Source organism: Dasypus novemcinctus, chromosome 2 (assembly GCF_030445035.2).
Source record: "Dasypus novemcinctus isolate mDasNov1 chromosome 2, mDasNov1.1.hap2, whole genome shotgun sequence".
NCBI lineage: Eukaryota > Metazoa > Chordata > Mammalia > Cingulata > Dasypodidae > Dasypus > Dasypus novemcinctus.
In genome coordinates, this window is record NC_080674.1 from 188,061,637 (window position 1) to 188,085,988 (window position 24,352).

The 24,352-nt window shown below is 62.3% G+C and overlaps 3 protein-coding genes across 16 annotated transcripts in view; all 3 read right to left on the reverse strand.

Moving 5' to 3' along the window:
• Nucleotides 1–380: 380 nt before the first annotated feature.
• Nucleotides 381–5,546, reverse strand: DOK3 (docking protein 3). Its single transcript, XM_004484989.5, has 6 exons — nt 5,417–5,546; nt 4,587–4,689; nt 3,362–3,667; nt 1,597–1,693; nt 1,306–1,478; nt 381–1,218 (listed from the first exon to the last, which is right to left on the reverse strand). The coding sequence occupies exons 2-6, from the start codon at nt 4,650–4,652 to the stop codon at nt 568–570; spliced, it is 1,293 nt and encodes a 430-aa protein (XP_004485046.3). The 5' UTR covers nt 4,653–4,689; nt 5,417–5,546; the 3' UTR covers nt 381–567.
• A 1,069-nt stretch (nt 5,547–6,615) lies between these two features.
• On the reverse strand, nt 6,616–13,508 carry DDX41 (DEAD-box helicase 41). The gene is given in 18 exon segments (XM_004456533.5): nt 6,616–6,998; nt 7,109–7,219; nt 7,299–7,370; nt 8,254–8,403; nt 8,543–8,639; nt 8,749–8,820; nt 9,075–9,206; nt 9,392–9,531; nt 9,534–9,553; nt 10,878–11,014; nt 11,094–11,247; nt 11,354–11,426; nt 12,115–12,251; nt 12,381–12,441; nt 12,569–12,643; nt 12,767–12,926; nt 13,224–13,334; nt 13,417–13,508. Coding segments are annotated over 18 exon segments (1,866 nt in total). The 5' UTR covers nt 13,444–13,508; the 3' UTR covers nt 6,616–6,861.
• A 2,432-nt stretch (nt 13,509–15,940) lies between these two features.
• FAM193B (family with sequence similarity 193 member B) overlaps nt 15,941–24,352 on the reverse strand; it is a 32,300-nt gene continuing 23,888 nt past the window's right edge. For 13 of the 14 annotated variants that reach the window (XM_058283031.2, XM_058283046.2, XM_058283026.2 and 10 more), the window contains 4 exons: nt 19,266–20,289; nt 19,041–19,116; nt 18,191–18,288; nt 15,941–16,323 (listed from right to left, as the gene is read on the reverse strand). In XM_058283031.2, the coding sequence (XP_058139014.1) occupies nt 18,192–18,288; nt 19,041–19,116; nt 19,266–20,289 (1,197 nt within the window). In that variant the 3' untranslated portion in view covers nt 15,941–16,323; nt 18,191. Of the gene's footprint in view, nt 16,324–17,402; nt 18,289–19,040; nt 19,117–19,265; nt 20,290–24,352 lie in introns of all 14 variants that reach the window. The other variant, XR_011647170.1, reaches the window with a different exon arrangement.

Consider the following 24,352-nt stretch of genomic DNA (forward strand, 5'->3'; position numbering starts at 1 on the left):
GCAGCTCCGACTCACTGCAGGGCACGGGGGCGCTCTGGCCCTCCGGCCGTGGCCACCACGTCTGCCCCACCCCCCAGCCCGGCCCTCCGTGCCCTCGGCCCCCCAGAGCACCCTGCCTGCCCCTCCCACTCAGCTCAGAGGCCCAGCCTCCTTTCTCCCTCCACCCAAACGTGCATATCCTTCTGCTGCACCGGTTCCAGCATCCCCCTTCTGTCTGCGCAACTGGGATGCCAGCCCAGATCATCCGTGTCCCTACAAGCCAGCACCCGGCACACGAGTGAGGGTTCGTTTGCCATGAGTGGCCACCGCGGGAGCTGAAGCAACAAGGAGACATGAACTGTGAGCCACGAGGTGGACAGAGAAGAAGCAGGTGTCCGGGCTGGGGCTGGACGGCTTTATTCCTCTGAGCAAAGCTCTGTACACTGTACACGTGAGGTGGGGGCAGGGTGGGGGGTGGGCCCGGGGCGTGTGCCCGGTGCCTGCTGCTCGCTCGTCCACCGGCCCGTCCTCCTGTCCCGGCAGGGGCGGCGCCCGTGTCCCTGTCCCGCTGCCACCCCGCGCAGGGGTTCAGGGCCGGTCGCAGGGCGCCGCCGGGCCCTTCCGGCGCTCGCGGCCCAGCAGTGTCACCAGCTTGGCCTTGAAGCCCGTGTGCCCGCTGGGGCGCCCCGCGCCCCCCGCCTCGTCGCCGGCCTCCGCCAGCTCCAGCTCCAGCAGCCGCCGGTACTGGGCCTCTAGGCTGCTGTCGGGGCCCGGGCCGGCCCAGGCCAGCTCGTCGCTGTTGTGGTAGATGGGGCTGCCGTCGTCGGGGGCCTCGCGGTGGGGCCGGGCGGCCCCGTCCAGCACGCACAGGTTCTCGTAGAGGTGCTCGGCCGCGGCGGGGGGCCCGCTGGCCCGCTTGGACACGGAGGCGTAGAGCGCCGAGGCCGGCTCCTCGCCGCCCAGCAGCGGCGGCAGGCTCTGCGGCCCGGGCTCGGCCGCCGCCGCCACGGCCCTCCTGCCGGCCGCCGGGCCCTCCCGCAGCTCGCCGGGGGGGTCGAGCGAGGGCAGCGAGGTGGCCCGGGGCAGGGGGCAGGGCCGGGCCGGCTCCGGGGGCGCGGGCCGCTGGCGGGCGATGGCCGAGGCCACGGCCCGGCAGAGGTCGGGGGCGCGGGGGCTGCTGAAGGCGAAGAGGCCCTCTCCCGAGTCGCAGCGGCGGCCGGCCTCGAAGGAGAACACGCCCTGGGCAGGCCCCGCGGAGGCGTCAGTGCCGGCGGGGAGCCCCCGGCCCCGTCCCCGCCTCCCGGCCCCGCGCCCCGCGCGCCTCACCTTGTCGGAGCCGAACTTGCGCAGGAAGCGGTAGGGCCAGACGTAGAGGGTCTGGGGGCCCGAGGGCTCGCGCAGCTGGACGGCGTCCGGGCCCAGCGCCAGCACGTACGGGCCCTTCAGCTGGCAGCGGGCGGCCGCCTCGGTCCTCTGCACCACCACGGGAAACTCGCCCGCTGCGGGGGGGCGGCCGTGAGGACGCGGGCGCGGCCCCCCGCCCTGCCGTCGAACCCTCGGGGGTCCCGGTCCTGTGCACGCTGGGGCCGAGGCTGCGCCCGCGCCGCCCACACTCACCGTCATGCCAGGAGGAGTAGATGGAGTTTTCCTCCATGGGCACCGGGCCCCTCGCAGGAGACTCGTCCTCTCCTGGCCCCGCAGGCTCCCCGGTGCCCTGGGGAGAAGGGGCCGGAGGCGGGAGGTCAGCGGCCGCCCCGCGCCTCTTCCCCACCCCTCCCCTGGAGCCAGCACTCAGGTTGGACTCCGCAACGGGCGGGGGCCTCCAGGGACCCGCCCCCCACACTGCGTGCCCCATGTGGACCCCCATGGGGCATCTGAGGGCTGTGGAGGGCCGGGCACAGGGGACGGTGGCCCATGGCCCTCCTGCCTGGATGGGACAGGGCCTGGTGCGTGTGTCCCCCCCGACAGACAGCCGGGGGCAGCGCTGGGGAGCGGGCAGACTGGCCCGTGAGCTCTGCTGCTCGCCCCCTCACTCCTGCCCGGGCGTCTTCCTCCAGCGCAGGGCAGGGCCCCGGTGTCCGACCAAGGGCTCCGGCCGCTGCCCCGTGAGCCGGCCCCACCCGCAGCTCCCACCCGCCTTGCCACACCTGCAAGTCCCAGGGCTCTTCCCTCAGCACCTGCACCATGACCAACCCCTGGCAGCACCGCCAGGGCTCAGTGCAGCAGCTTGTACTGGCCCCGTCTCCTGCTCCTTTCCTTTTTTTTTTTTTCTTCAAATTGCAGTAAAATACACGTAACATAAAAATGTACCATTTTGACCATTGGAACGTGTATAATCCAGTGCCATTAAGCACATTCACAATGTTGTGTAGCCATCACCACTTCTAGTTCCAGAACTTTCTTACCCACGCACAACGGAAACCCTATACCCACTTAGCAGTCACTCCCCATTCTCTCCCCCCGTGACCCCTGGTAACCTCTAACTTGCTTTCTGTCTCTATGCATTTGCTTCTTCTGGATTTTTCATTGACGTGGAATCATGTAATATTTTGTGTCTGGCTTCTTAGCACAATAGTTTCCAGGTTCATTACGCTTATTTACGGCTTATTAGTAGCCCAGTGTGCATCGACTGCGTCTATTTATTCAATCATCTGCCGATGGACATTTGGTTCCACCTTTTGGCTATTGTGAACAGAGCTATATGAACAGTTGTGTCCAAGTTTTGGGTAGACACTGGTTTCCATTTCTCTTGGGGTGCACCCAGGAGTGGAATCGCTGGGTCATATGGTAACGCAGTGTTTTAAACTTTTTGAGAAACCGCCTGGCTTAAATTTCCTTTTGGTCCCTTGCAGCCCAGGGAGTCTTTAAAACTGTCACCTCCTGGCTTGGACCTTCTAAAGGCCTCTTTGTCTCAGAATAAAATCCCAAACCCTGCACCATGGCCAGGGTGCTTTCATCTGGCTCCCACCAAACGCCCCAAGCTCAGCTCCTTCCACTCCTGACCCTCTAGCTCCACTGGCCTTTCTGCCCCTTCCAACAGCCCCGGCTTTTTGCTGCCTCAGGGCCTTGGTCCATGCTGCTCTCCCTGGCCTCAGGCACACTTTCCTCTGGCCTTCGCCTGGTGGGCTCGTGTATGTCTTTCGCTGCCCACTCCTGTGGACGCCTTCTTTGACCACCTGGCCTGACATTCCCCCACGGACCCCTGATCCCACCGTAGCATCTCGTTTCCCTTCTGGCGTGCGTCCGCCCTGAGAGTCTTTTTATGGGTTTCTGGGCTCTTTTTCAGCCCCGGAGGTGCCTGGCTGAAGCTGAGCGATGGGATGTGGGTGAGCGCGGGCGCGAAGGGTGTGGGATGAGGGCTGCCCCTGGAGCACAGGCTCACCGGAAAGGCCAGCTGGCAGATGGGGCCTATCCAGGCCTGGCGGTGCTGTGCGGCAAGCAGGTGGCTGCGCTCGGTGGTGGTGATCAGGAAGGCGCCCGTGTCCCGGGGGCAGCTCTCGCCATCGGCCGGGAGCACCGACACACAGTCGGCCAGACGGATGACCCGCCGCTCCCCGCGCCGGGAAGGCCCCGCCGTCCTGTCACCCGCTGGTCCCTGGCCGCCATCCCGGACGTCCCAGCTCTCCAGCCGGGCCACGCCTGACGGGCCTCCCGCGTACAGCAGCGCCCATACCTTCCGCCACGACTTCTGTGGGGGGGGGACGGGGACGAGGACCCTCAGGTGGCAGGTTCTCCCTGCCGGCCAGTGCAAGGCCCAGCGGCTCAGGAGACCCTCCGGCTGGCCCCTGCCTCCCCCAGCCCCTCAGGGCCCCCAGAGGAAGACTCTGCTCGGTGGTGGTGGGGGGAGCTCCGTCAGCCCTGGGTTCAAATCCCCAACCCCTGCCCGCCATTTTCCCTAATCGTGGCTGCCGTGAGCACCCATGTCTCATCGCTTACAGAGACTAGGGGGGAGGGTTCTTCTGGGTGGTGTTCATGAAGTTTCTAGTTCACAGAGCAGCCCCCCGTGACTGCTGGAAATTACGCTGGTTCCCCCACAACCCCCTCCCTCGCTGGCCTCTAGGGCTGACAGGGTGGCGTGGGGAGGGAGACCTCAGCCTCATGATGGCAAGGAAGGAAATATGCAAAGCGCTTAGAGCAAAGGAAACAGCCGGGTTATCTGCCCGGGAAGCAGCTGCAGCCGCGCTGCCGGCTGTGGGGTAAGTCCCCACCTGCCTCCCCCCCACCTCGGGGCTGGGAGCCGGGCTCTCTTCTGCGGGGTGGGGCCAGGCCAAGGGCCAGGCGAGGCCTGTCCTGGCTCGGCCCTGACCCTCTGTGGGGGGCCTCGGTGCCTGGGTGCACGGGCTGGGGTGGCCGCTGGAAGGGGTAGTCCCCAGGCCCTGGCCTGCCGGGCGGGGCTGGCCCTTGGCCCCCTCCCATCCGCCCAGGAGGCAGGGTCTTCCAAAGGCCCGTTCGGCCTTGACCCTCTCAGTTCCATGCTCCCACACCTGGGTTGGAACCTCCCCACACCCAAATCTGCCGGGTCTGGGCGGGATGCCTGGGGCTGGGGTAGGAAGCTGCTTCCTCTGTCCCCATTTGGCGGCCGCCCGGGGTGGCCAGGGGGTCCCCACCTTGCCGAACTTGACGTGCTGCTGGTAGAGGATGCCGTCCTTGACGGGGGTCTCCAGAGGCTCCATGGCCGCGGCCGGGCCGCAGGGCCGCCGCTCCAAAGGTCTGGGGAGAGGGGTGACAGGCCGGAGGGGAACTCCTCAAACTTCCCCTTCTGGCCACTTCCCCCTCCCTCCGTCCAGAGGCTCTACCAGGCCGTTGGGGGGGGGGGAGGGGGCCCCATCTTCAGGAAGGAGCAGGGAGAGGGGTTCCGGGGCATCCTGTGTTTCTCTCTTGGGGCTCTGGGTGGCCCCAGGGTCCCCCCCAGGCTGCCGCAGGTGAACGACCCCCGCCTGCCCCCGGGTCATTTGGGTGTGAGCGCCTGACCGCAGGCTGGCTTCCCTGAGTCACGGGCCCGGCTCGCCCCCACCCGCGGCTGAGCACCCCGGGCCGCCTGGCGGTCTCACGGCCCTGCCCCCACTCCAGGAGGGTGCCGGTCACACTGGCACTTTCCTTGTTCTTCCAGCTGGGAGTCTTGGTCTGGACCCTCGGGCCTGCCTGAGACTGCACTACTCAGCCTCCCCTTCTCTCTCAAGTAGTTTTATCACTCTTGCTCCTCTCCGGCCCCAGGGCCTGCCCTGCATCGCCCTGTGCCCCCCCGCTGTGCAGCACAGCCCCCCTGGGCCGCCCCAGCTCTCTCTCTAGCGCTAAGACCACCCGCGGCCACCCCCGTCCTGAGCCTTCTTACTGCCCTTGAGCCCAGTGCAGGCTTCTGAGCCCAGCCTCAGTCCTGTGCCTCCACCTCCCCTCTGGCTTCATTTCCCCCACGCCAGCCCCTCCCGGAGACCCTTACCACTGAGCCGCGGGAGGCAGTGGGTTCTTCCTCCGGGAAGCCTTCCCTGACCACTTCACCTGCCTGAGCGCTCAAGCCGGCAGTGCACACCTCGCAACGCGTACCCCGTCCACATGGGCATCCACACCCCTCAACAGCCCGGGCCACGTGAGCGGGGGCGGCACCTCCAGCGCGCCCCCTGGAGAGGTCACATGCTCTTTTCGAGCCTGGCTTCCTGCCAGGGGCGGACTGCTCTGCCTTGCCTTGCTGGGGGCCAGGGCTGGGGCTCTGGAGTCTGGTGAGAGCGCGGGCCATTCAGTCGACGGCCCCTCTGGGGGAAAATGTGTTCCTAGGCTGTGGGTTACCGTTTGCGGTCATGAGTGGGCCACACAGCTTCTCTGGGCCAGGAAGTCTTCTCTCAGGCCTTCTGGGCCCCTGGCTCTCGTAGCCTCAGATACCCAGTCCTCTGTATTCTCCTCACCACTCCGAGGAGGAAGAAATTGAGGCTCCAAAGAATTAAGTAACTTGCCCAAGGCCACACACCAAGTGACAAACGTGACTTGAGCAATTGCTGCCCCGCTGGAATCAGCCGTCACCTTCTGCAGAGAGCCTGGCTGGAGGAACTGGGTGGTGCTGGGGTGGCTGCAGCTTTGCTGCTCTGGTCGCCCGAGCCCCGCGTCGTTTGCCAGCAGCCTCGCGACTGCTGCAGGGTTTCTTGTATCTGCGTCTCTCTCTCCTGGTTACCTGGGAGTTTCCTAGGCAGGCCCTCGCCTGGCAAGGTGTGGGGTTCTCGGGAGCTTATGGACTGGATGGAGCCCCGTGGCACTGGCTGCCTCCCGGGTGAGTGGAGCTGAGGATTTCCTAAAGGGGTCCGGGCAGGTGAGCAGGTGGACGCGTAGGCAAGGCTGGAGGCAGCAAGAGGCCTCCCAAGGGGCCCCAGGAGCCCCAAGACCGACAGGAAGGAGGCCAGGGCGGGGCCAAGGGCTATGCCAGGGCAGCCAGCTCCGCCGTTTCCCTTGGCCCATCAGGGCAGCGCCCCCCTGAAGTTATAGATCCAGGCAGCTCAGAGACCCCTTGGGGCCTGCGCTGGGCGGGGCATGTCAGGGACGGGGACCCTGGGATGCTGGTGTCCACGGTGTGGTGGGAGATGTTGAGGCCTTGCCTGGGAGGTCCAAGGCCCTGGGGCAGATGAAGAAAAACCAGCAAGGCTGGGCTGGAGCTGAGATACAGCAGCTCGTGCTTTACTGGCAGCTGGGGGAAAGGCGAACAAAAATAGTAGTTCTGGGGCTGGAGGGAGCAGGCAGCCAGGCCCGGCCCGGCCCAGCCCAGGCCAGCTGGGCCGAGGATGCTGGCTTCTCGTCCAGGGGCTGGTGTGTGTGCTGGGGGTAGGGGGGAAGAGAGGGGGAGGCGGGAGCCCCCGGGCCCGAGGTCTCTCGGAGGGGCGCGGGTGGAGAGGAGACGGCCGCTCAGAAGTCCATGGAGCTGTGGGCCAGGTAGTCCTTGCGGCCGATGTTGCTGACCTGCTTGGTCTGCATGGCCTCGAGTTTGGGGCAGTCGGTGATCCGGTGGCCCAGGCCCCCGCAGAAGGCGCAGCCGCGTTCTCCTGGGGGCAGACGTGGGGTTGGCACGGACATGGGGGCCCGGCTTGGACCCGTGCCCGCCGAGCTCCCGCCGCCCCCGGCCCGCCGGCCCGCGCCTGCTGCCCTGCGTCACCTCCGATGTTCAGCATGGACTCGTCGGCGCAGTGCAGCACTTGCAGCACGGGCGGCACCTTCTGCTTGGCCTCCAGCAGCAGGGCTTTGAGGTCCATCAGCACCGACTCGTCTGCGGGGGGGCAGGTGTCATCAGGCCCTGAGCGGCACGGAGGGCCCAGGGGCCAGGGTGGCCCTGGCATCAGACTCACCGCAGGCCTTGTTGATGAAGGTGGTGGCGATCCCTGTGTTCCCCGAGCGCCCAGTGCGGCCGATGCGGTGCACTGCGGAGAGCGAGCAGAGCCTCTGGCCACTGCGGGGGCCGGGCCCAGCCTGGCCTCCCCTGCCGAGCCCCCCGCCTTGCCCTCCCCGTGCTGAGCCCCCAGCCTGGCATCCCCCTGCCCAGCCCCCAGCCTGGCCCCCCTGCCCAGCCCCCCAGCCTGGCCTCCCCTGCCGAGCCCCCCAGCCAGGCCTCCCCCTGCCGAGCCCCCCCAGCCTGGCCTCCCCCTGCCCAGCCCCCAGCCTGGCCTCCCCCCTGCCCAGCCCCCCCAGCCTGGCATCCCCCTGCCCAGCCCCCCAGCCTGGCATCCCCCTGCCCAGCCCCCCAGCCTGGCATCCCCCTGCCCAGCCCCCAGCCTGGCCTCCCCCTGCCGAGCCCCCCAGCCTGGCCTCCCTCTGCCCAGCCCCCAGCCTGGCCTCCCCTGCCCAGCCCCCAGCCTGGCCTCCCCTGCCCAGCCCCCCAGCCTGGCCTCCCCTGCCCAGCCCCCCAGCCTGGCCTCCCCTGCCCAGCCCCCCGCCTGGCCTCCCCCTGCCCAGTCCCCCAGCCTGGCCTCCCCCTGCCCAGCCCCCCAGCCTGGCCTCCCCCTGCCCAGCCCCCCAGCCTGGCCTCCCCCTGCCCAGCCCCCCAGCCTGGCCTCCCCCTGCCGAGCCCCCCAGCCTGGCCTCCCCCTGCCGAGCCCCCCAGCCTGGCCTCCCCCTGCCGAGCCCCCCAGCCTGGCCTCCCCTGCCGAGGCCCCCAGCCTGGCCTCCCCTGCCGAGCCCCCCAGCCTGGCCTCCCCCTGCCCAGCCCCCCAGCCTGGCCTCCCCTGCCGAGCCCCCCAGCCTGGCCTCCCCTGCTGAGCCCCCCTGCCTGGCTTTCCCTGCCGAGCACACCCCCCAGCTCCGCACCGTAGTTCTCAATCTCCTCGGGCATGTCGTAGTTGATGACGTGCTGGATGGCAGGGAAGTCCAGGCCCTTGGAGGCCACGTCGGTGGCTACGAGGACATCCTTCTTGCCCTCGCGGAACGCCTCGATGGCCTTTGTCCGTTCCTCTTGGTCTGGGCAAGGGCAGGCGGGACTGTCAGAGTGGCAGTGGGCATTTGGGGAGCAGCAACAGGCTGGCTGGCTGGGTAGGGGGTGAGGTAGGGGCTGCTGTGGCAGCGGGGGCCGTGCCCCGCCTGCCCTGCACCCCCTGACCTTTGCCCCCATGGATGGCCACGGCTTCGACCCCCTTGAGAAGCAGGTACTCGTGGATGGCGTCCACGTCTGCCTTCTTCTCTGCGAAGATGAGCACCTGGGTGGGAAGGGCAGCTCCGGTCACGAGGGCTGACCCCACGGCTGGTGGCGACTGTGCCCCGCACACACCTGCCGTCCTCGCCTCCCCTGGGGCCCTCGGCACTCACGGGCGGGGGCGTCTTCTGCAGGCACTCCAGCAGGTACACCATCTTGGCCTCCTCCTTCACGTACTCCACCTCCTGCCGCCAGCAGGGACCAGGTTAGCTGGCCCTCAGGTCAGGCTCACCTGCCGTGACCCTTCCACGTGGACCGGACCACGGGCCGGGAGGTGAACGGAAGCCGCCAAAGGCTGGGAACTTGACCCGTGTTTCCTACGCAGCACCCTGAGGGAAACCCCAGTGTCCCGGAGCCCGCCAGCTCCCACCAGCCTCGGGGAGCCCCCCGGCTCCCGCTCTCACGGCTGAGACTCGGACCTCCAGGAACACCTGCCCACCTGGATGACGTCCAGGCTGGCGGCCCCGGCACGCCCCACGTTGATGGTGACGGGCTTGACCAGGGCGCTCTTGGCAAAGTTCTGAATCTTCTTGGGCATGGTGGCGCTGAAGAGGAGGGTCTGCCGCTGGCCCTGGGGGAGCACGGGGGGTGCTGGGCGAGGGTGCGGGGGTGGGGGGGCCCCGCAGGGAGGCCGGGCTGGGGAGCTGGGCCGCGGCCCCCTGAAGCGGGAGCAGTGGGTAGGGCCGTGCAGGGGATCAGGGCCCTGTGGGCGTGTGTGGGTGGGGGGCGAGGGCGGCACGGGCGGGGGCCAGGCACCTTGAAATAAGAAAAGATGGTGCGGATGTCGCCCTCAAAGCCCATGTCGATCATGCGGTCGGCCTCGTCCAGGGCCAGGTAGCGGCAGATGTCCAGGCTGACCATCTTCTTCTGCAGCAGGTCCATGAGGCGCCCGGGGTGGCCACCATCATGTGCACGCCACTGCGGGCGAGGAGGGACCCCGGAGTCCTGGAGCCACGTGCCCGCCCTGCCCGGTGGCCGGGCCTCTGGCCCGGGCCTGCCCCCTGGTCACTGACCTGGCCGTCCCCTCGCCCCCCCCTCCTACCCCCCGCCCTGTGCATGGCTCCCCCGAAGGTGCCCCAGCCGCCGTCCTCTCCTGGACCGCTCTTCCTCTCACCCCCTCCCCGTCCCTGGGAAGTCTGTCCTGAGTGTCCAGCTGGGCTTGGGTCTGTGTTTCCACTACCCCTTTCCTGGGCCCTGTTACATGGGATGCATCGTCTCCCTGAGCCTGGGGGCACCGGGGAACAGCTCTGGGGGAAGGGGCGCACGGCCGCCGGGGTCTGGCCCCTGCCCCAGTGCCTTGGCCTCCTTGGTTCTGGCCACACCAAACGACCTTGGCCTCCCTGGGTACACCAGGCCCCTCCACCTCTGTGCCTCTGTTCTGGCTGGACCTGCTGCACTGGCTACTCCTCTGCAAAATTCAAATCCTCTTTCCTGTGACAGCCTCTGGGACAGCTTGAAGCTTTTTGTGGATCCCAGAAAAAAGGGTGTCCTTAGAGCTAATCCATTCCTGTGCACTGTAAGCCTATCGCAGGTGGAGACTCTTGATTAAATGACTGCTCTAAGGGCCTCTGATTAAACTGCGTGGCCCAGGGTGGGTCTTAACCCTCTTACTGGAGTTCTTTATACATGGAGGACTAAAAGCAGCTGACAGAAAAAGCTGCAGAGACACAGAGACCCCAAGAGGCTAAGAGAGGTCCCTGAGGCTGGAATCAGTGGAGCACAGAGGCAGGTAAGAGGTCCCTGAGAGGCTGAGTGAGAAGGTCCAGAGAGGGGGGAGGGGCAAGCCACATGCAGGATCACGCACAGCTGAGCTTGGGGAGAAACTGAGGCAGACTGGCAGAGCCACCATTATGCCCTGCCATGTGCCTCGTCACGCAGAGCTGCGACTCTTGATGGTAACTTGATTTGGACACTTGCATGACCTCAGAACTGTAAGTTTTTAACCTAATAAATTCCCATTGTAAAAGCCAACCCATATCTGATATGTGGCTCCCAGCAGCCTTTAGCAAACTGAAATAGCTTTTCTGATGACTCTGCTTCCCAGACCCCTCAGGCAGGGTGGCCTGCTCCATCTGTTGGGCTTTCGGGGCACCTCATGACGCACACCTCCTCCTTCCCTCAGCCACGCGGACTGTGCCCGGAGAGCCTCAGGGAGCACTGGCGGAAGAGCTGAAGGGAAGTGGTCGCCATCATCCCCGAGAGGCTTTGGGGGAGCCCAGGGGCCGGGGGTGCCTGCACTCACTGTCGGATGGTCTCCATCTGCTCCTTGACAGACATGCCCCCGATGCAGAGGGCGCAGCGCAGCAGCGGCGAGCTGTCCTCCTGCAGCAGGCGGCAGTAATACTCCAGGATGCCATGCGTCTGCCGGGCCAGCTCCCGCTGCAGGCGATGGGACAAAGGCTGGCACCAGAGGGCAGCCCGGCCTCTGCCCCCCGCCCACCGGGCTGGCTTGTCTTACCGAGGGGCAGATGATGAGTCCGTACGGCCCCTCGCGTTTGGAGAAGGGCAGCCTCTTCTCTTGCTCCAGGCAGAACATGATGACGGGCAAGGTGAACACCAGTGTCTTGCCCGACCCAGTGAAGGCGATGCCTATCATGTCACGGCCGGACAGACTGACGCAAGAGGGCAGGCCTGAGGGGCAGGCTCGGCGCAGATGGGCGCGGCATGACTGTCCCTCCCCCGCAGCACCCGTCTCAGGGTCCCCACGGCCACACTCACATGGTAGGGATGCCCTGGATCTGGATGGGCGTTGGGTGGTGGATGCCTTTTTTCTTCAGGCCTCTGAGGATAGCTGGGGAAAACCACGCCAGTATCACTCCGTGTGTCTCGCAGGTTTTCCTGTTTTGTTTTTTTTTTTTTACCTTCATTTCACAGGTATATTGTTAGGCCCCTCAAAGCCTATAAAACTGGCACCATCCTCCCCGAGTTATAAACGATGAAAGAGAGAGAGAGAAACTTGGCCAAGGCCCCTGGGCTAGGTAGAACCAGGACTCACACCCAGGTCTGTTTAAGTCCAGTGTTACTTCAGTGGGATTTCACTTTCCCACTGAAGCTACCCTAATGAGAGACGATAATGAACCTGTACAAGGGAAAGTGAAATAGAAGCTTAAGAAAACATCTTTCCTCAATTCCCTCCATCTTTACCGGCTGGGTCCAAGGCTATATACATATATATGCTGAGCTCGGTGAGGGTTGAAACCCAATCTCAGAGACGGATTGTAAAAGTGTGGTGACTCTGGGGTATGGATGTGACTCAACTGACTGAGCGACTGCTTCCCACATGGGAGGTCCTGGGTTTGGTTTCTGGTGCCTCCTTAAGAACAAGGAAATGAATAACAAGCAAACAAACAAAAGACCCAACTCAGGGGAGCCAATGTGGCTCAGTGGTTGAATGCCGGCTTCCTACATACGAGGTCCTGGTTCAGCCCCCAGCCCCAGTACCTAAAAAAAGTGTGGTGTCTCTCCCAGGTCCCAGGTACCTGCAGGGAATTTCATTTCCTTGAAGCTTTTGATGGGTGGTGGGATACCATCCCCCTCCACCAGGATGTGGTACTTCTTCCGGACACGTTCGTGCCGCTCTTCAGACATGGTCAGCACATAACGGGGGGGCGTCCAGCTGTGGGGGGATGATAGGGGTCAAGAGAAGCCCTGCCTGGGCACAGATGGTCTTAGGGTGTCCCCACCCTAAGTCTCAGCCACATCACACACCATCCTGAAAGTGACTGCACAGACTAGAAAGACACACCTGGTTTTGATGGGGTCATCATAGGTGATTCCCTTGGCCATCTCCTTCACGGACATCAAGGCTGAACAGAGAGACAGGGTTCAGACTGGCTCCTGCTTCCTGGAGGCCAGGCCCCTTGAGACCTAACATGCTTGGGGTGGGGAGAGGAAGCTCTGTCCACCTTCTCACTACACTGGCTGCCACCTTACCTCGGCCCTCAGCCACACTCTCCAGAATCTTCTCTTCCTCCTTTAGCTGCCTCTCCTTGGCAGACTCCTTGCGGGCTGAGAAAAGATGATGCCAAGGCATCAGTGCCAGTCCCAAATGGAGTCTCCCCTAGGTCCCCGTCCTGTCCCCTGTTCCCCAAACCCCTCTCAATCCCCTTCAGTCCCTGTGGCACAGTCCACCTTCGGCCTTCTCTTTGAGGTGCTGGTGCTGATCCAGGAGGCTGACGTTGGACTGAGGGCCCAGTGGGATGTCATCCTCATCTCCCCGAGGCTCGCTGCCGCTATCCTGCTGCTCGTCTTCCGTAGCCCCCTTACGCCGTCGCTGCAGCAGCTTCTGGAGCTGAGATTTCCCCCAGCGCCTCTCAGAGTCAAGCCCAAGGCAGAGTGGGGGATCGGGTCGTGGGGGTCTGCGCCAGGATCCTGGGTTTGGGGCGAGGATCCCGTGCCTCGAGGCGCGGAGCTGCCCTACCCCTCGGGATCAGGTCGCCAGTCCCTCGTTTGCCTTGGGGCCACCGCTCCCGTGTACTGACACCCCACGCCTCCAACCGCGACTGCCCCCCTTCCCCAGGATCAAGGGCTGTGCTCCTTGCCGGGGCGAATTCGGGGTCGCGCTCCATTTCTCCTCCGGGCCCCTCACCAGCAGTTGCCGGCGCTGCCGCAACGGCACATAGGGTACGTAGTCCTCGTCGTCCTCATCTTCCGCTTCGGAGCGACTTGCTCCGGTAGTCGCCTCGTCTGTGCGAGCCCGCTAAAGATGCACAGGAGTCAGGCCCGGACCCCTCGCCTTCACTGCCGTACCCCGTCCGCACGGACCCCAGCCTCGCTCTCACCTTTCGCTCGGGTTCCGAGTCCTCCATCCTTTGCTACACGCATGCGCGACGCGAGAACCACCCCCTTCCATTCCGCCCCCACCCCCGCTCGCCTCCGCGTAAGATCCAATCAGATGTGAAGAAGCGGACGTCGGCGCCTAGCAACGGTCTCCCAGTGCCGGATCGCGCGGAGGGACAAACTTTTTGACTGGCTCTGTCGCTGTGGCTGAAACTGAAGGAGAAAGCGGCCTGCAAAGCATTGTGGGACACTGGAGAATTTGGAGCATGCGCTCAAGGCTCCCGCCCAGCCCTGTGGAAGAGGAGGGCTCCCTGAGAGAAGACCGCGGGTCCCGAGCCGAGGGCAGCGGGCCTGGCGCCCAGAGCGTGACGGCCTCAGGCACGCCCCCGCCGGTGGACACTGCGCCCTCTCGTGGCTTGGGTGCTCGGACACCCGCCGTGTCTGCTCCACTGCTGGGCAGCCCGGGGAAGGGTGAGGCTGGCGGAATAAATGACAATACGCCTTGCCTTTCTGACTAGTGTCTTCATTTGTTAAGAGGCAATACTCTGTTCGGAGCAGTGAGGGTTAAATAAAATGCTGGAGGCAGTGATTTTTAACTGCGAGGTTGTCCATGTGTAGTAAGGATTATTGTTGCCGGTGTTATTGATAATAAAGCTCCGAGTAACTAACGGCTTGGGGGACCAGAAACGCTGCATCTGGGCTTTGAGGAACGGGTAGGAACCCCAACCAGGGAGCGGAGGAAAGGAAGGGAGAGGCTTCCGGAGGAGTGAAAGCCTGGCGATGTGCAAGTACACGGATTCCCCGAGGAATCAAGAGATCCTGCAGCTGGAGTGAGGTGGAGGCAGCCAGAGGGAAGGCTGGAAAAGTGAATTGCCCCTTGGGGAATGGGTGTAGCTCAGTGGTTGAGCACCTGCTTTGCATGCACGAGGTCCCGGGTTCAATCCGTGGTAACTACCAAGAGAAAAAAAAGTGGATTGTATGCTGGGCATTGTGCCCAGAGTTGGAGTAGATAAAAGATGAATAGACAGCAACCCGGCTTGTGTGCTCACAGTTGAGGAGCCAGAAATAGAGACAGACAGATCTTGAGGTTAAGGAGAAATAGGGTAGAACACACAAATTCTCAATTTTGGAATGATCACTGAGGGAAAGGTAGTCTGGGAAGAGGGGAATAACGTGAGTACAAGTCAGGAAACCTGAGGGTTCCTGGCGGAACTGGGGAGCCAAGGTTGTCCAGCATGGCTGGAGCGAGTGAGGCGGGGCCCCGGGCATGAAGGGGCCTCTGCAGAGGTCTTCCTCAGTAGGTGAAGGAGCGGCTTGGTCAGACCTGCAACTTTAAGAGTGATGCAGCAGAATTTCAAACTGCCAAGCCAATAAGACTGGAGGACAGTAGCCTAGTACAAGAGTTGAAGGTGAGAGAACTAAAAAATAGGTCAGATGTGGCTCAAGCGGTTGAGCGCCTGCTTTCCACATGGGAGGTCCTGGGTTCAGTTCCCAGTGCCGCCTACAAAACAAAACAAAAAAATAGGATTTTCCCAGAGAGGCCCCACCCCCCTTTCTCGGGGATTGGGAAAACCCTGGGACCGGGACTTGTGAGCCATGGCCAATGCTCCATTTCACTTCTTTCCAAGAGGAAGCTGGCGCTCGCTGCCAGGAGTTGTGGTGGCACCAGGTGGGGTTCGACTTGGGGTGGGGGGAAGGAGGGAATGGCTTCTGATCTGCTCGCAGCACTATAAAGGGTCATACCCACTGAGTGGCCACTGCCCCCAGACAGGGGGCTCCACTCTTAGCTCAAGTTAAGAGTTGGTTTTAGTAGAGAAAATGACATTGGGGGGCAGGGATTTGGACACAAGTATGTGTGAGGCATTTTTAGCAAACCCCATTATATTAAAACCTGAATTTACAAACCAGATCGACTGAAGTAGGGGCAGGGGTAAGGTGAGGGAGTCTTGCCTAGCTTCAGACGAGTACATTACCCTCTTCACTGTAATGTACTTGGGTGGCATGCTCCATCCCCATCAGAAAGTCAAATTCAATTTAGGAAAATTCAGTTCACCCCCAACTGCCTGACTACATTCATTCAGGCTACAGGCACGCAGCCCACAAAGGGCTCTAAAGTATTTCCTCAGACACCTTTTCATATCCATATATCCCTCTAACTCATTCATCTTGCAGAGGAGGAAACTGAGGCACAGAGTGGCAAAAGGGCTGCTCCAAGTTCCCAGAGTCCTCCTTACTGAAGAAAAAGGCCCTGATGCTGGGGTCATTTAGGTCTGTGCTCTCACCCTCATCAGTCAGACTGAGCACAGCTGAGTCACTAAGGATTTCCTGTCTTAGCTTTAGTTTCCTCATCTGTAAAATGGAATAACAGTTCCACTTAGGGTTGCTATGAGGATTAGGAGGAAATTATGCCAACTTGTTGACAAGAGGAGGTCAATCACAATAGGGCCAGAGCCCATGCTTTGGAGAAAAACCCCTCACCTCACTCCCCACCCAGATCAGCACATCACCAAACACACCAGCCACAACTCTGTGTCCAAATGTTGCTTTATCTTTCACATGAAAGATCTTCACAGTATCAAAAGTAAAGAATTGGAAAAAAACAAAAACAAAACAAAACCAAACACAGAGAGAGCAGTGTTGGGCCAGCAGTACCATCGGCCCCCTGGTCCACGGGCCAGCCCAGGCCTCGGGCTGAGTGTGAAGGCTGCGTAGCACCAGGAAGTGGCTCTGCTGAGGTCTGTGGGCCCCCAGCACGGGCACAGCATCCGTTCAGCTTTTGGTTGGTCCGGGAAGGTGGGGAGTGGGCAGGCCCTCGGGCAGGTGGGTGGGGCACGTGGAGGGAGAAACCGTGGACCGTCAGCTGGCAGTCGGGGTCTCGGGGCACCCTGAAGGAGCTCCACCTGGCAGGGCTGAGAAAGAACAATGCGCATGACCACACGGTGAGCCATGGCCTACTGCACCCCAGGCCCCCCGAGGACTTTTTTTTGCTCCTGGGGTTGCTGTTTTTACTCCCTGGATCACCTCCAGCATTAGGTGAAGATTAGGACTCTGTGGAGGACAGGTCCCAGCGTTGAGCTTCTGTCAACACGGGGAGCATCACCCTAGTCTCGGGATGCAGAACCACCCTCGAGGAGCCTGGGATCCCCTGCTGCAGCAGATCCACCACCCAGGCCAGACCAAAAAGTCCCCAGCCTGTGGCATCCACGCCCCTATTAACAGGGAGTGGGGCGGGGGACAGCTCTGTGCCCAGACCCCCGCCTCGAGTCCCAGGCACCCAGGCCCGGGCCGGGACCTGATTCTGGGCCAGCACTGCTTTCTGAATGCTCTCAGGAGGGTGGAGAGGGCTCCAAGGGGAGGATTTATTAGGCAAGAGGCATCTCCTGTCTTGGAAAAGAGATCAACCACGGTGGGAAAGGGACAAGAGGAGGGAACGGGAGAGGCTGGCTGGTGAACTTTCCTGGAGGAAGTAGAACTGGGCTTGGGGGAAGGGATGTGACACTCTTTGTCTCAGAGGGAACAATGGATACAGTTTCTGGAGTCCCTGAGGGGTGGAAAAGAGGTGGGAGGGCACCTTGGCCCTGGAAGCAGCACCTGAGAGTGGGGACATCTCGGGCTGGCGAAGGGTCTTGGAACAGAGGAGGACTAACGACGAGAGTGTGGACTCTGGGCAGCACGAGGCGGAGCTCAGTCACAGGGACCACGGCCCCCCAAATCTCCCTGGCCTCAGGTCTGGGATTCCCCTGGGGAGCAGAGCCCAGCTGTCAAGGGCAGGGGTCCTGACCCAAATGGGGATGAGACTCAGCGGCTGGGATGACAGTCCAGCAGGTCTGCTGCCTTAGCCCAAAGAGGGGCTGCCGCCCTGGTCTGGAAATGGGTGGAGGACAGGCAGAGAAATGCTAGGGAGGGGGCTGTGTCCCCAAGCCCAGCCCACCTGCCCCAGCCTCCCGCCGCCTGAGGGCAGCTGTGTGGCTGCCAGGCAAGGCCTCACCCCAGGGAAGGCGCTCAGGGCCGGGTATGGGACTGCACAGCTGCGTGGCCCAGAGGCTGTCTGCCTGCTATGCTTCGCAGACCTTCTCCGGTCTTCTGTTCCCAGTCCAGAATGTCACTTGACACTGTGACACTTCGTGCCGGTGGCTGGGAGGGGCAGCCTGAGCCCTGCTGGGGGCCAGGTCTAGGTCTTTTCTTCCAGGTCTCAGCCTGGCTATCCTGTTCCTCATGGAACTCATACTGTTTGAGGAGGGCCCACTCACTCCTCCAAGCCTACACGACCTTCAAGGCTGGGGTCTAGCTCTTTGGCCCCCTCCCGGCTCCCCCTTTCTGCAAGTGCCAGCTGGGAAGTGCCCCGTCGCCTCCACCTGGGAGCCAGGCCTGGCAAGTGGGGTTTAACCCCAGGGCCTGAAAGCGTCAAGGGGTGGGCGCAGGCCGCCTGGCTACCTGCGCACTTGCGGAAGCAGCGCCCTGCCGGTGACGGCCCTGGGGAGGGCGGTGCAGGAAGAGCCTCCTCACAAGTCAGGCAGCAGGGGCTCACAGGAGGGCCTGGGCCAGGGAGGGGGCACGGGAGAGCACAGGCCCGGGGTGAGTGGCCCCGGGAGAAGGTGGGACCTGGACCTTCGGAGACCGGGGCTGGTGAGGCTGTCGCTGTGCAGGTGCGGGTGGAGGGGCCGGGGCTGCGAGCCCGAGTCCAGCCTCTGCCCCGGAGCGTGAAGCGATGCGGCAGCGAGTCCAGAAGGTGGCGGAGCGTGGGGAGGGGTGGCGGGCCCCTCGGGCCTGCCGTACCTCACTGGGCTGTGCTAGGGGTGCTTTTCTTGAGGCTGAAGTTGGTCCAGTTCACAGCAACTTTCTGACGAGTCTGCTTTGCAGAATCCAAACAGAACCTGTTGGGTTTGGAAGACCAGAGAGGAGCATGAGCAGAGGTGGCCTCCCCTCCCGGCTGGACCCCTCTTCTAGACCCCTGAAGAAACTGGGTCGATTCTGCACCACCCCTCTGGCTCCCAGATGCTGGGGTCGAGCAGGCACGGGAGCTTTGCTGGCTGGGGGGCTTCCTGGGTAGGCCCATGAGCTGAGGGGAGAGCACACGAAGGCAACAGGGACTGTCTTGGGATACAAGCTCCTGCCTGCTGGCGCCTCGTATGGGACTCTCGGTCTACGCTGGACTGGCTTCCATCCCCTCGAAGGGCATGTTTCCTTCCCCCCTCAAACCTTTGGACAGGCTGTCCCCACTGTCAGGGATGCCCTTTCCCATCTTCCTTGGCCGACTCATTCCTATTCGTCAGGTTTCTGCGTGGTTACCACCTCTCTGGGCAGGCTTCCCTGGCCCGCCCCATCCCCAGCATGGCCTGGAATCCCTCTTCCGGATTCCCCTCTCTGCCCCTCCAGGCTGTGGCCTCTAGCAACATCTTAAGTGGACTGTGCCTTCTTGGGTCCTCTCTCCCCTTCTCAGCTGAGGCACGGGCCGAGGAAGTGCCAGGGAACGAACAACACAACAGAGCTAGAGGGGCCTGGCCGCCTCCTCAGCTGGGTGGGAGAGGACCCTGACTGCTCAAACCTCTGCACTGTTTCCTGCTACTAGGAAGGCCGGAAGGGGCTCGGGTATGGGCAGGCCCAGGAGGGTGGCACTGGCACCTACCTCTTGAAGTACTCCACTTCCCGGTCAGTCTCATCCATCTCCGCCCCATCCACGTCCTTGGGCAGGAACACATCGTCTAGGAAGACACAGCCAGGAGGGCTCAGCGCTCACGGCCAGGCCTCTGGGCCATGCTCTCAGGGCAGTGCTGCCCACACGCGAGGTCTGCCCTCCACCCCGTGGCCTGGCCGGGATGGGGGTCAGCCGCTCGGTTCCAGGTGCACTCACCCAAGGAGGAGGCCGACTTCTCCTGCTTGTTGCGGCTCCGGCGGCTGCGGCCCTTGCCCTGCGGCAAGCTCTGCGGCCTGGCTGGGCCCGGGGGCTGCACGGGCTCCTGCTCCAGAGGCCGTGCCTTGGCCTCGCCTTGCCAGTTTCGCCAGGAGCTGCCCTTCTCCTTCTCGGCTCTGGGGCTGCCAGGCCAGCCTGGTCCTGGCCGGCTCCCCCGGCTCCCCTCTCCGGCCTCAGCACAGTTGCCCGCTTTGGGAGGCTCTGAGGCCTTGCCCGGCTGCTTGAGGCTGGGGCTCTGGCCCTTGGCGCTGGGCGCCTCTAGGCTGGCCAGGGGCCGGGGGACTGGGCTTGCCTCGCTCTTCTTGGCCTGACCGCCCTGTCTCTTGCCCTTCCGCGGCTTCCCACCTGAGGCCACGGGCTCAGGGAGCTCCTGCTTGCAACTGGGGACCTCCTTTGGGCCCAGGTCCTCGGAACTCGGGTGGCCCGGCTTGGGCGTCTTGACCCAGATCACCCGGGACAGGTTGGGCACAGTGTTGAGCCTCCTCACCAGCCCGTTCTCTGGAAGGATACCAGGAGGGGGACCCCGCACCTCTGTCCATGGTGGGTGGGGGCCTCTCATGTCTGCCCACGGCGGGGCTGGCTCGCCTGGAGCTTGTAACGTGTGGTTCTGGGGGGAACCCAGAGTCAAAGGGGACAGGTCAAGGTTGATGTCAGGCCGTTGCTCTGAGGAGCCATGGAGGTTTGAGGGGGGCAGGCCCTGGGGCTCGCTCTCAGCAGCCCCCTCCGGGGAGAAGCCGCTGCCGTCCACGCTGAGCTCACACACGCTGAAGCTGGCACGGATGGAGTCCTTGACCGTGTTCTTGATCTCCTGCAGGCGGCTGCTCAGGAAGCTGTTGACCCGATCCAGCTCCTGGTCGGGCCATTCCAAGAGCCGCTCCCTGGCAGGCCTCAGCTCCCGGCTTCCAGAAACACTGCGATTTGCCTGCTTCAGGGCTTCTGCTGCCAACTGGGCCTTCTCCTTTTCCTGCCAAAACAAGAGGCAGTTTGAGCATGGGCCTGTCAGCTGCCAGGCACGACGTGACACCTGACACAGCAGCCTAGTGCCCGGCTCTGCCCCCAAGCTTCTGGAGGCAGGGCCTTGGGACGTGGGCCCGCTCACCCGCCCTGCAGAGGGAGGGTGAGGTGCATTTAGAAGGCACACGTCCCGGGGTGGGGGGACAGCTGCAACGACGGAGGCTGGAGGCTGGGCCTCTGCAACTTGTTTGGGCAGAGCCCCCGTCGTCCTGAGGCTGAGGGAGGCTGGGATTCCAAGTGGGAGGAACCCAGCCCACCAGAGCTTGCCTCCTGGGGCTGAGTGTGTGAGAGCTCAGGCGATTCACTCACGTGCAAAATGGGGACATTGATTCTATTGTGAGACCCAAGGGGGGAAACGTGTGTGAGGAAGACACAGGCCTCCTCCAGTTCTGCGGGTGGTTGGAGGGCAAGGCTGTGGGATCAGGGGCGCCTTACAAGGAAGATGTGGGGGTCCTGAGATTGCCGCAGCCGACAAGACTGCTCAGGGCGCCTGGGAACACGTGTGCTCCTCCTGCCGCTGTGCGTAGGGCCGACCAGAGAGGGCGGCGCTCCAGCAGGAAGGCCCGTCCTGAACTGTGCCCAGTGGCGCCTGCGGAACGGCCATCCTGGGCCTCACAGCAAGATACAAAAGCAGCCCCTGGGCCCAGGTGAGGACAGGGGGCTCAGAGGTTCCAAGACCCAGATTAGGACAGTTCAAATCAAAGTCCCCCAGCCCACCTCCCACCTCAAGGCACCAGGGGGCCAGTGAGGCTTTAGAGGGAGACAGACATCACAGGCCCACAGGAAGGAAGTGGGGGTGGTGCCCGGGGGCTGGAGGACTTCCAGTGTTTCACAGATTCCCAGTTGATCTGAGAGTGGAGGAGAGGCTGGAAAGGGAGACCAGGGAGAAGGAAAGGAGGCTTGTCAGAGCCTCAGAGGCAACGTCGAGCGGCCCCTGGCCCCAGCAGACATGCATTTAGTCTCAGTCTTTCTTGAGCACGGGTTCCATGACTGACTAGCTGTGGGACCGTGGACAAATCACTTTTTCTCTCTGCACTTTACTTTCCCATCTGTAAATGAGGGAGGACCAAAAGCAGCTACGTCTCACAGGGTTGCTATGAGGAGAGCTGAGAGGGTTCATATCGAGTCTCTTTCCCCAAGCATCACAGCTGGGCCTCGGCACAGCGAGGCTAAGGTGCGGACGCAGCTCAGCCGGGAGCAGCATTTCCAGCTGTGTTTTGCAGCGCTCTGAGGCCGTGGGGGTGCCTGAGGTCCTGGAGGGCCCTTCGCTCTCTCCTCTCCTTCACCAGAACAGCTTTCCTTTGATTTATTAACAGACTGAGGTTTCATTTGCGGGAAGGAGTGCAACTACTAAACAAAAAAGTCTGAACACCACTGATGGGAGAGGGAGCAACGTGGAGCCACATACGATGTGGGACTGAGGGAAGGAGAGAGGACGCATCTGCTGCTCTGTCCCAGGAGTCTGGCACTTTCCGTACGTTGACTCTTATAGAATCCCCACAACAGCCCTCACTGTGCTGTTATCCTTGATTTACAGATGAGGAAACTCAAAGAAAAATAAGGAACTGGCCCAAGGTTATGTGGCTAGTAGGTGACAACATTGGGACAATAAACTAGGTTTGCTCTTCGGAACTCCCTGTGTTTCCCAATTCAGCCTGACAATAACCTGCGGATCACCGACCCTGCGAGGTACTGGGTTAGGTGCTGGGGATTATTCGGCTGTGAATGAGATACGGCTTCTGCACTGCTGACACTAGTCTGCTGGGGGGAGACAGACATGCAGACAGAATGTTTCCTTCAGAGCGACAGTGAGAGTGCTACAAGGGAAGGAAGCCCCGGCTGCTCTGGGAACCCACCGGGGTGCTCCTGACCCAGCCTGGGCCTTCCTGGCACGCCTCCGACCGACCGAGGAATGAAGGGGGAATGGCAGCGTCCTGGAGAAGGGGAGCAGAGCACTTTCTGGACAGGACCAGCAAGTGTCAGGGCGGGGAACGGGAAAGCAAACTGTTGGAAGGTATCGCCAGAGCCTAGATTCTTCTTGTGGGGTTGGGGTGGGCAGAGGGGCCAGAGGGAGAGGACGCTGGAAGCTTTCCTTCTCAGGACTATGTTTGAAACTCTACTGGGAGGCTTAAAGGAGTGGTGGGGAAGGGGGGGATGCTGGGTTGGCTTGAGCAGTTTATGAAGTCGCATGGACAGGACTTCTGGTGACTGGCAGGGAGAGAAAATGACCAAGGAGTCCAGAAAACATCATCAACAACTACTACTGTTGGACAGAGCCGCCTTGGCCGAGAGCCCAGCAAGCCCTGCTGCACGTGACTCCCCTCCATCCTCACGACCCCAAGTCACGATTCTCCCGTTACTCTCATTTGATGAATGAAGGAACTGAGGCTTGGAGGCCGAGCGATTTGCCCAAGGTCATACAGCATGGTGGCGGAGCCAGGTTTCAAACAGGTCTAATCCCAAGGCCTGCTGCGCCCCATCGCGGTGATGCCCTCCTCTCAGGCTGGCTCCGGGGCTCCTGGGTCAGGCACTGGGTGGATGGTGGTGCTGTTAACCAGACACACAACGGAGAAGGAAGAGTCGGCTTCTCTGGAGAAAGACCACCTGCTCGGTTCTGGCCAGGTGGAGTCTGAGGGCCCGGGGGAAGCCCGTGAGGAGGTGTCCGGGAGCAGGAGGAGCAGTTGCTGTGGAGTGGGCAGGGGGCGGGGGAGACCCTACCTAGATGGTCTCTCTTTTCCAGGGAGATGTCCTCAAGTGGAAGGGACAGGCAGAGGGCGGTGCTCAGGACAGAGACAGAAGGGAGGTCAGAGGGAAGGTGAAAAACCTCAAGAACACGGCGTTCCCATGCCCCCTCTTGGCTAACGAAAGAGAAGCCAACGAAGACAAGGTCTGCAAGTTTCAAAGGGTGCTTAGCAGTCAAATAAGGTGGGGACAGGAGAGTGTAATTTGGCTCTGGCAACAAAGATGTTGATGGCGATTCTGTGGAGGGGGTGGGGGAGGGAAACAGTGTGCAGTGGGTTGATAAGAGAAGTGAAGACAGTGAAGGCAGATAATGTTCTTCAAGAAATCTGGCTGTGAAGAGAGGAGGGATTCTAGGGGTGTAAGAGAGAGAGAGGGTGTAGGCTCAAGGAACAGTTGGCGTTCAAAAAAAGGAGAGTACCAGACACATTGAAATGTTGATGGGAAATGGCCTAGAGGAGAGGATGGAGCTGTGCAGAAAGAAGTCCACTGTTGGACTGAGGAGGCAAGAAAGGGTAGGATCCAGAAGCCCGGAGACTGGGCCTCAGGTGGGAAAAGGAGCAACTCCGCATTATTAGAAGGAAGAAAGTGTGCAGGCAGGGTTAGGTCGCAAGAGATGGCCAGTCCACTGGCTTTCTCTCCTTGTTGAAACAGGAAGAAAGGTCGCTTGCTGAGAAGACAGGTGGTTTAGGGGAGGCGTGGAGGTTTGAGAAGAATGGCCACTGGCAAAGGGGCTGTGAGAAAGGAAGTGAGGAAGAGATGGAGGCCTGCCGGGCAGTATGGAGGGCTCTGGCGAGTGGGAGGCCACATGTCTGGGGTGGCACCAAGAGATCATGACTATGTGCTTTCCTTGAGACACAGGAGTTGGAAAAAGGCTGGGGTCTGGCCCAGAGCTGCGTTTTTGCTGAATGGGTATAATGGAAGGACCACAGGGCAAGGAAGTAAGAGTCCTGGGGAGAGACTGAAGAATGAGAAAGACAGGTGCTACGTTTTCAGTGAACGAAGAGGGGTGGCCAAGAGGCGGGAGATGACAGAATCTGTGCTACAGCTTCAATGGGACAGGGGGTAGGACTTGAAGGCAAGAGGGTCATGCAGTGGCATGAAGGAGCAAGAGAGGCCCTGAGCTTTATCCATCTCCTGAGGTGGGAGAGAACGAGCGGCCGCCACTGGATGGCTGCAGGAAGCAGTGTTTTCGGCGGACAGATTTTGGTTAAGTCCAGAGGCTGACGTGTATGGACAGAGTGGCCGAGACCGCTGGTCTTGTCACTGCAGCT

Coding starts and splice junctions, on each gene's coding strand:
- DOK3 (XM_004484989.5), bottom strand. CDS start 4,652: ATGGAGCCTCTGGAGACCCCCGTCAAGGACGGCATCCTCTACCAGCAG. Junction 1,479..1,596: donor CTACTCCTCCTGGCATGACG/GTGAGTGTGGGC, acceptor GCCCCCCCGCAG/CGGGCGAGTTTCCCGTGGTG. Junction 1,219..1,305: donor GCAAGTTCGGCTCCGACAAG/GTGAGGCGCGCG, acceptor GGGCCTGCCCAG/GGCGTGTTCTCCTTCGAGGC.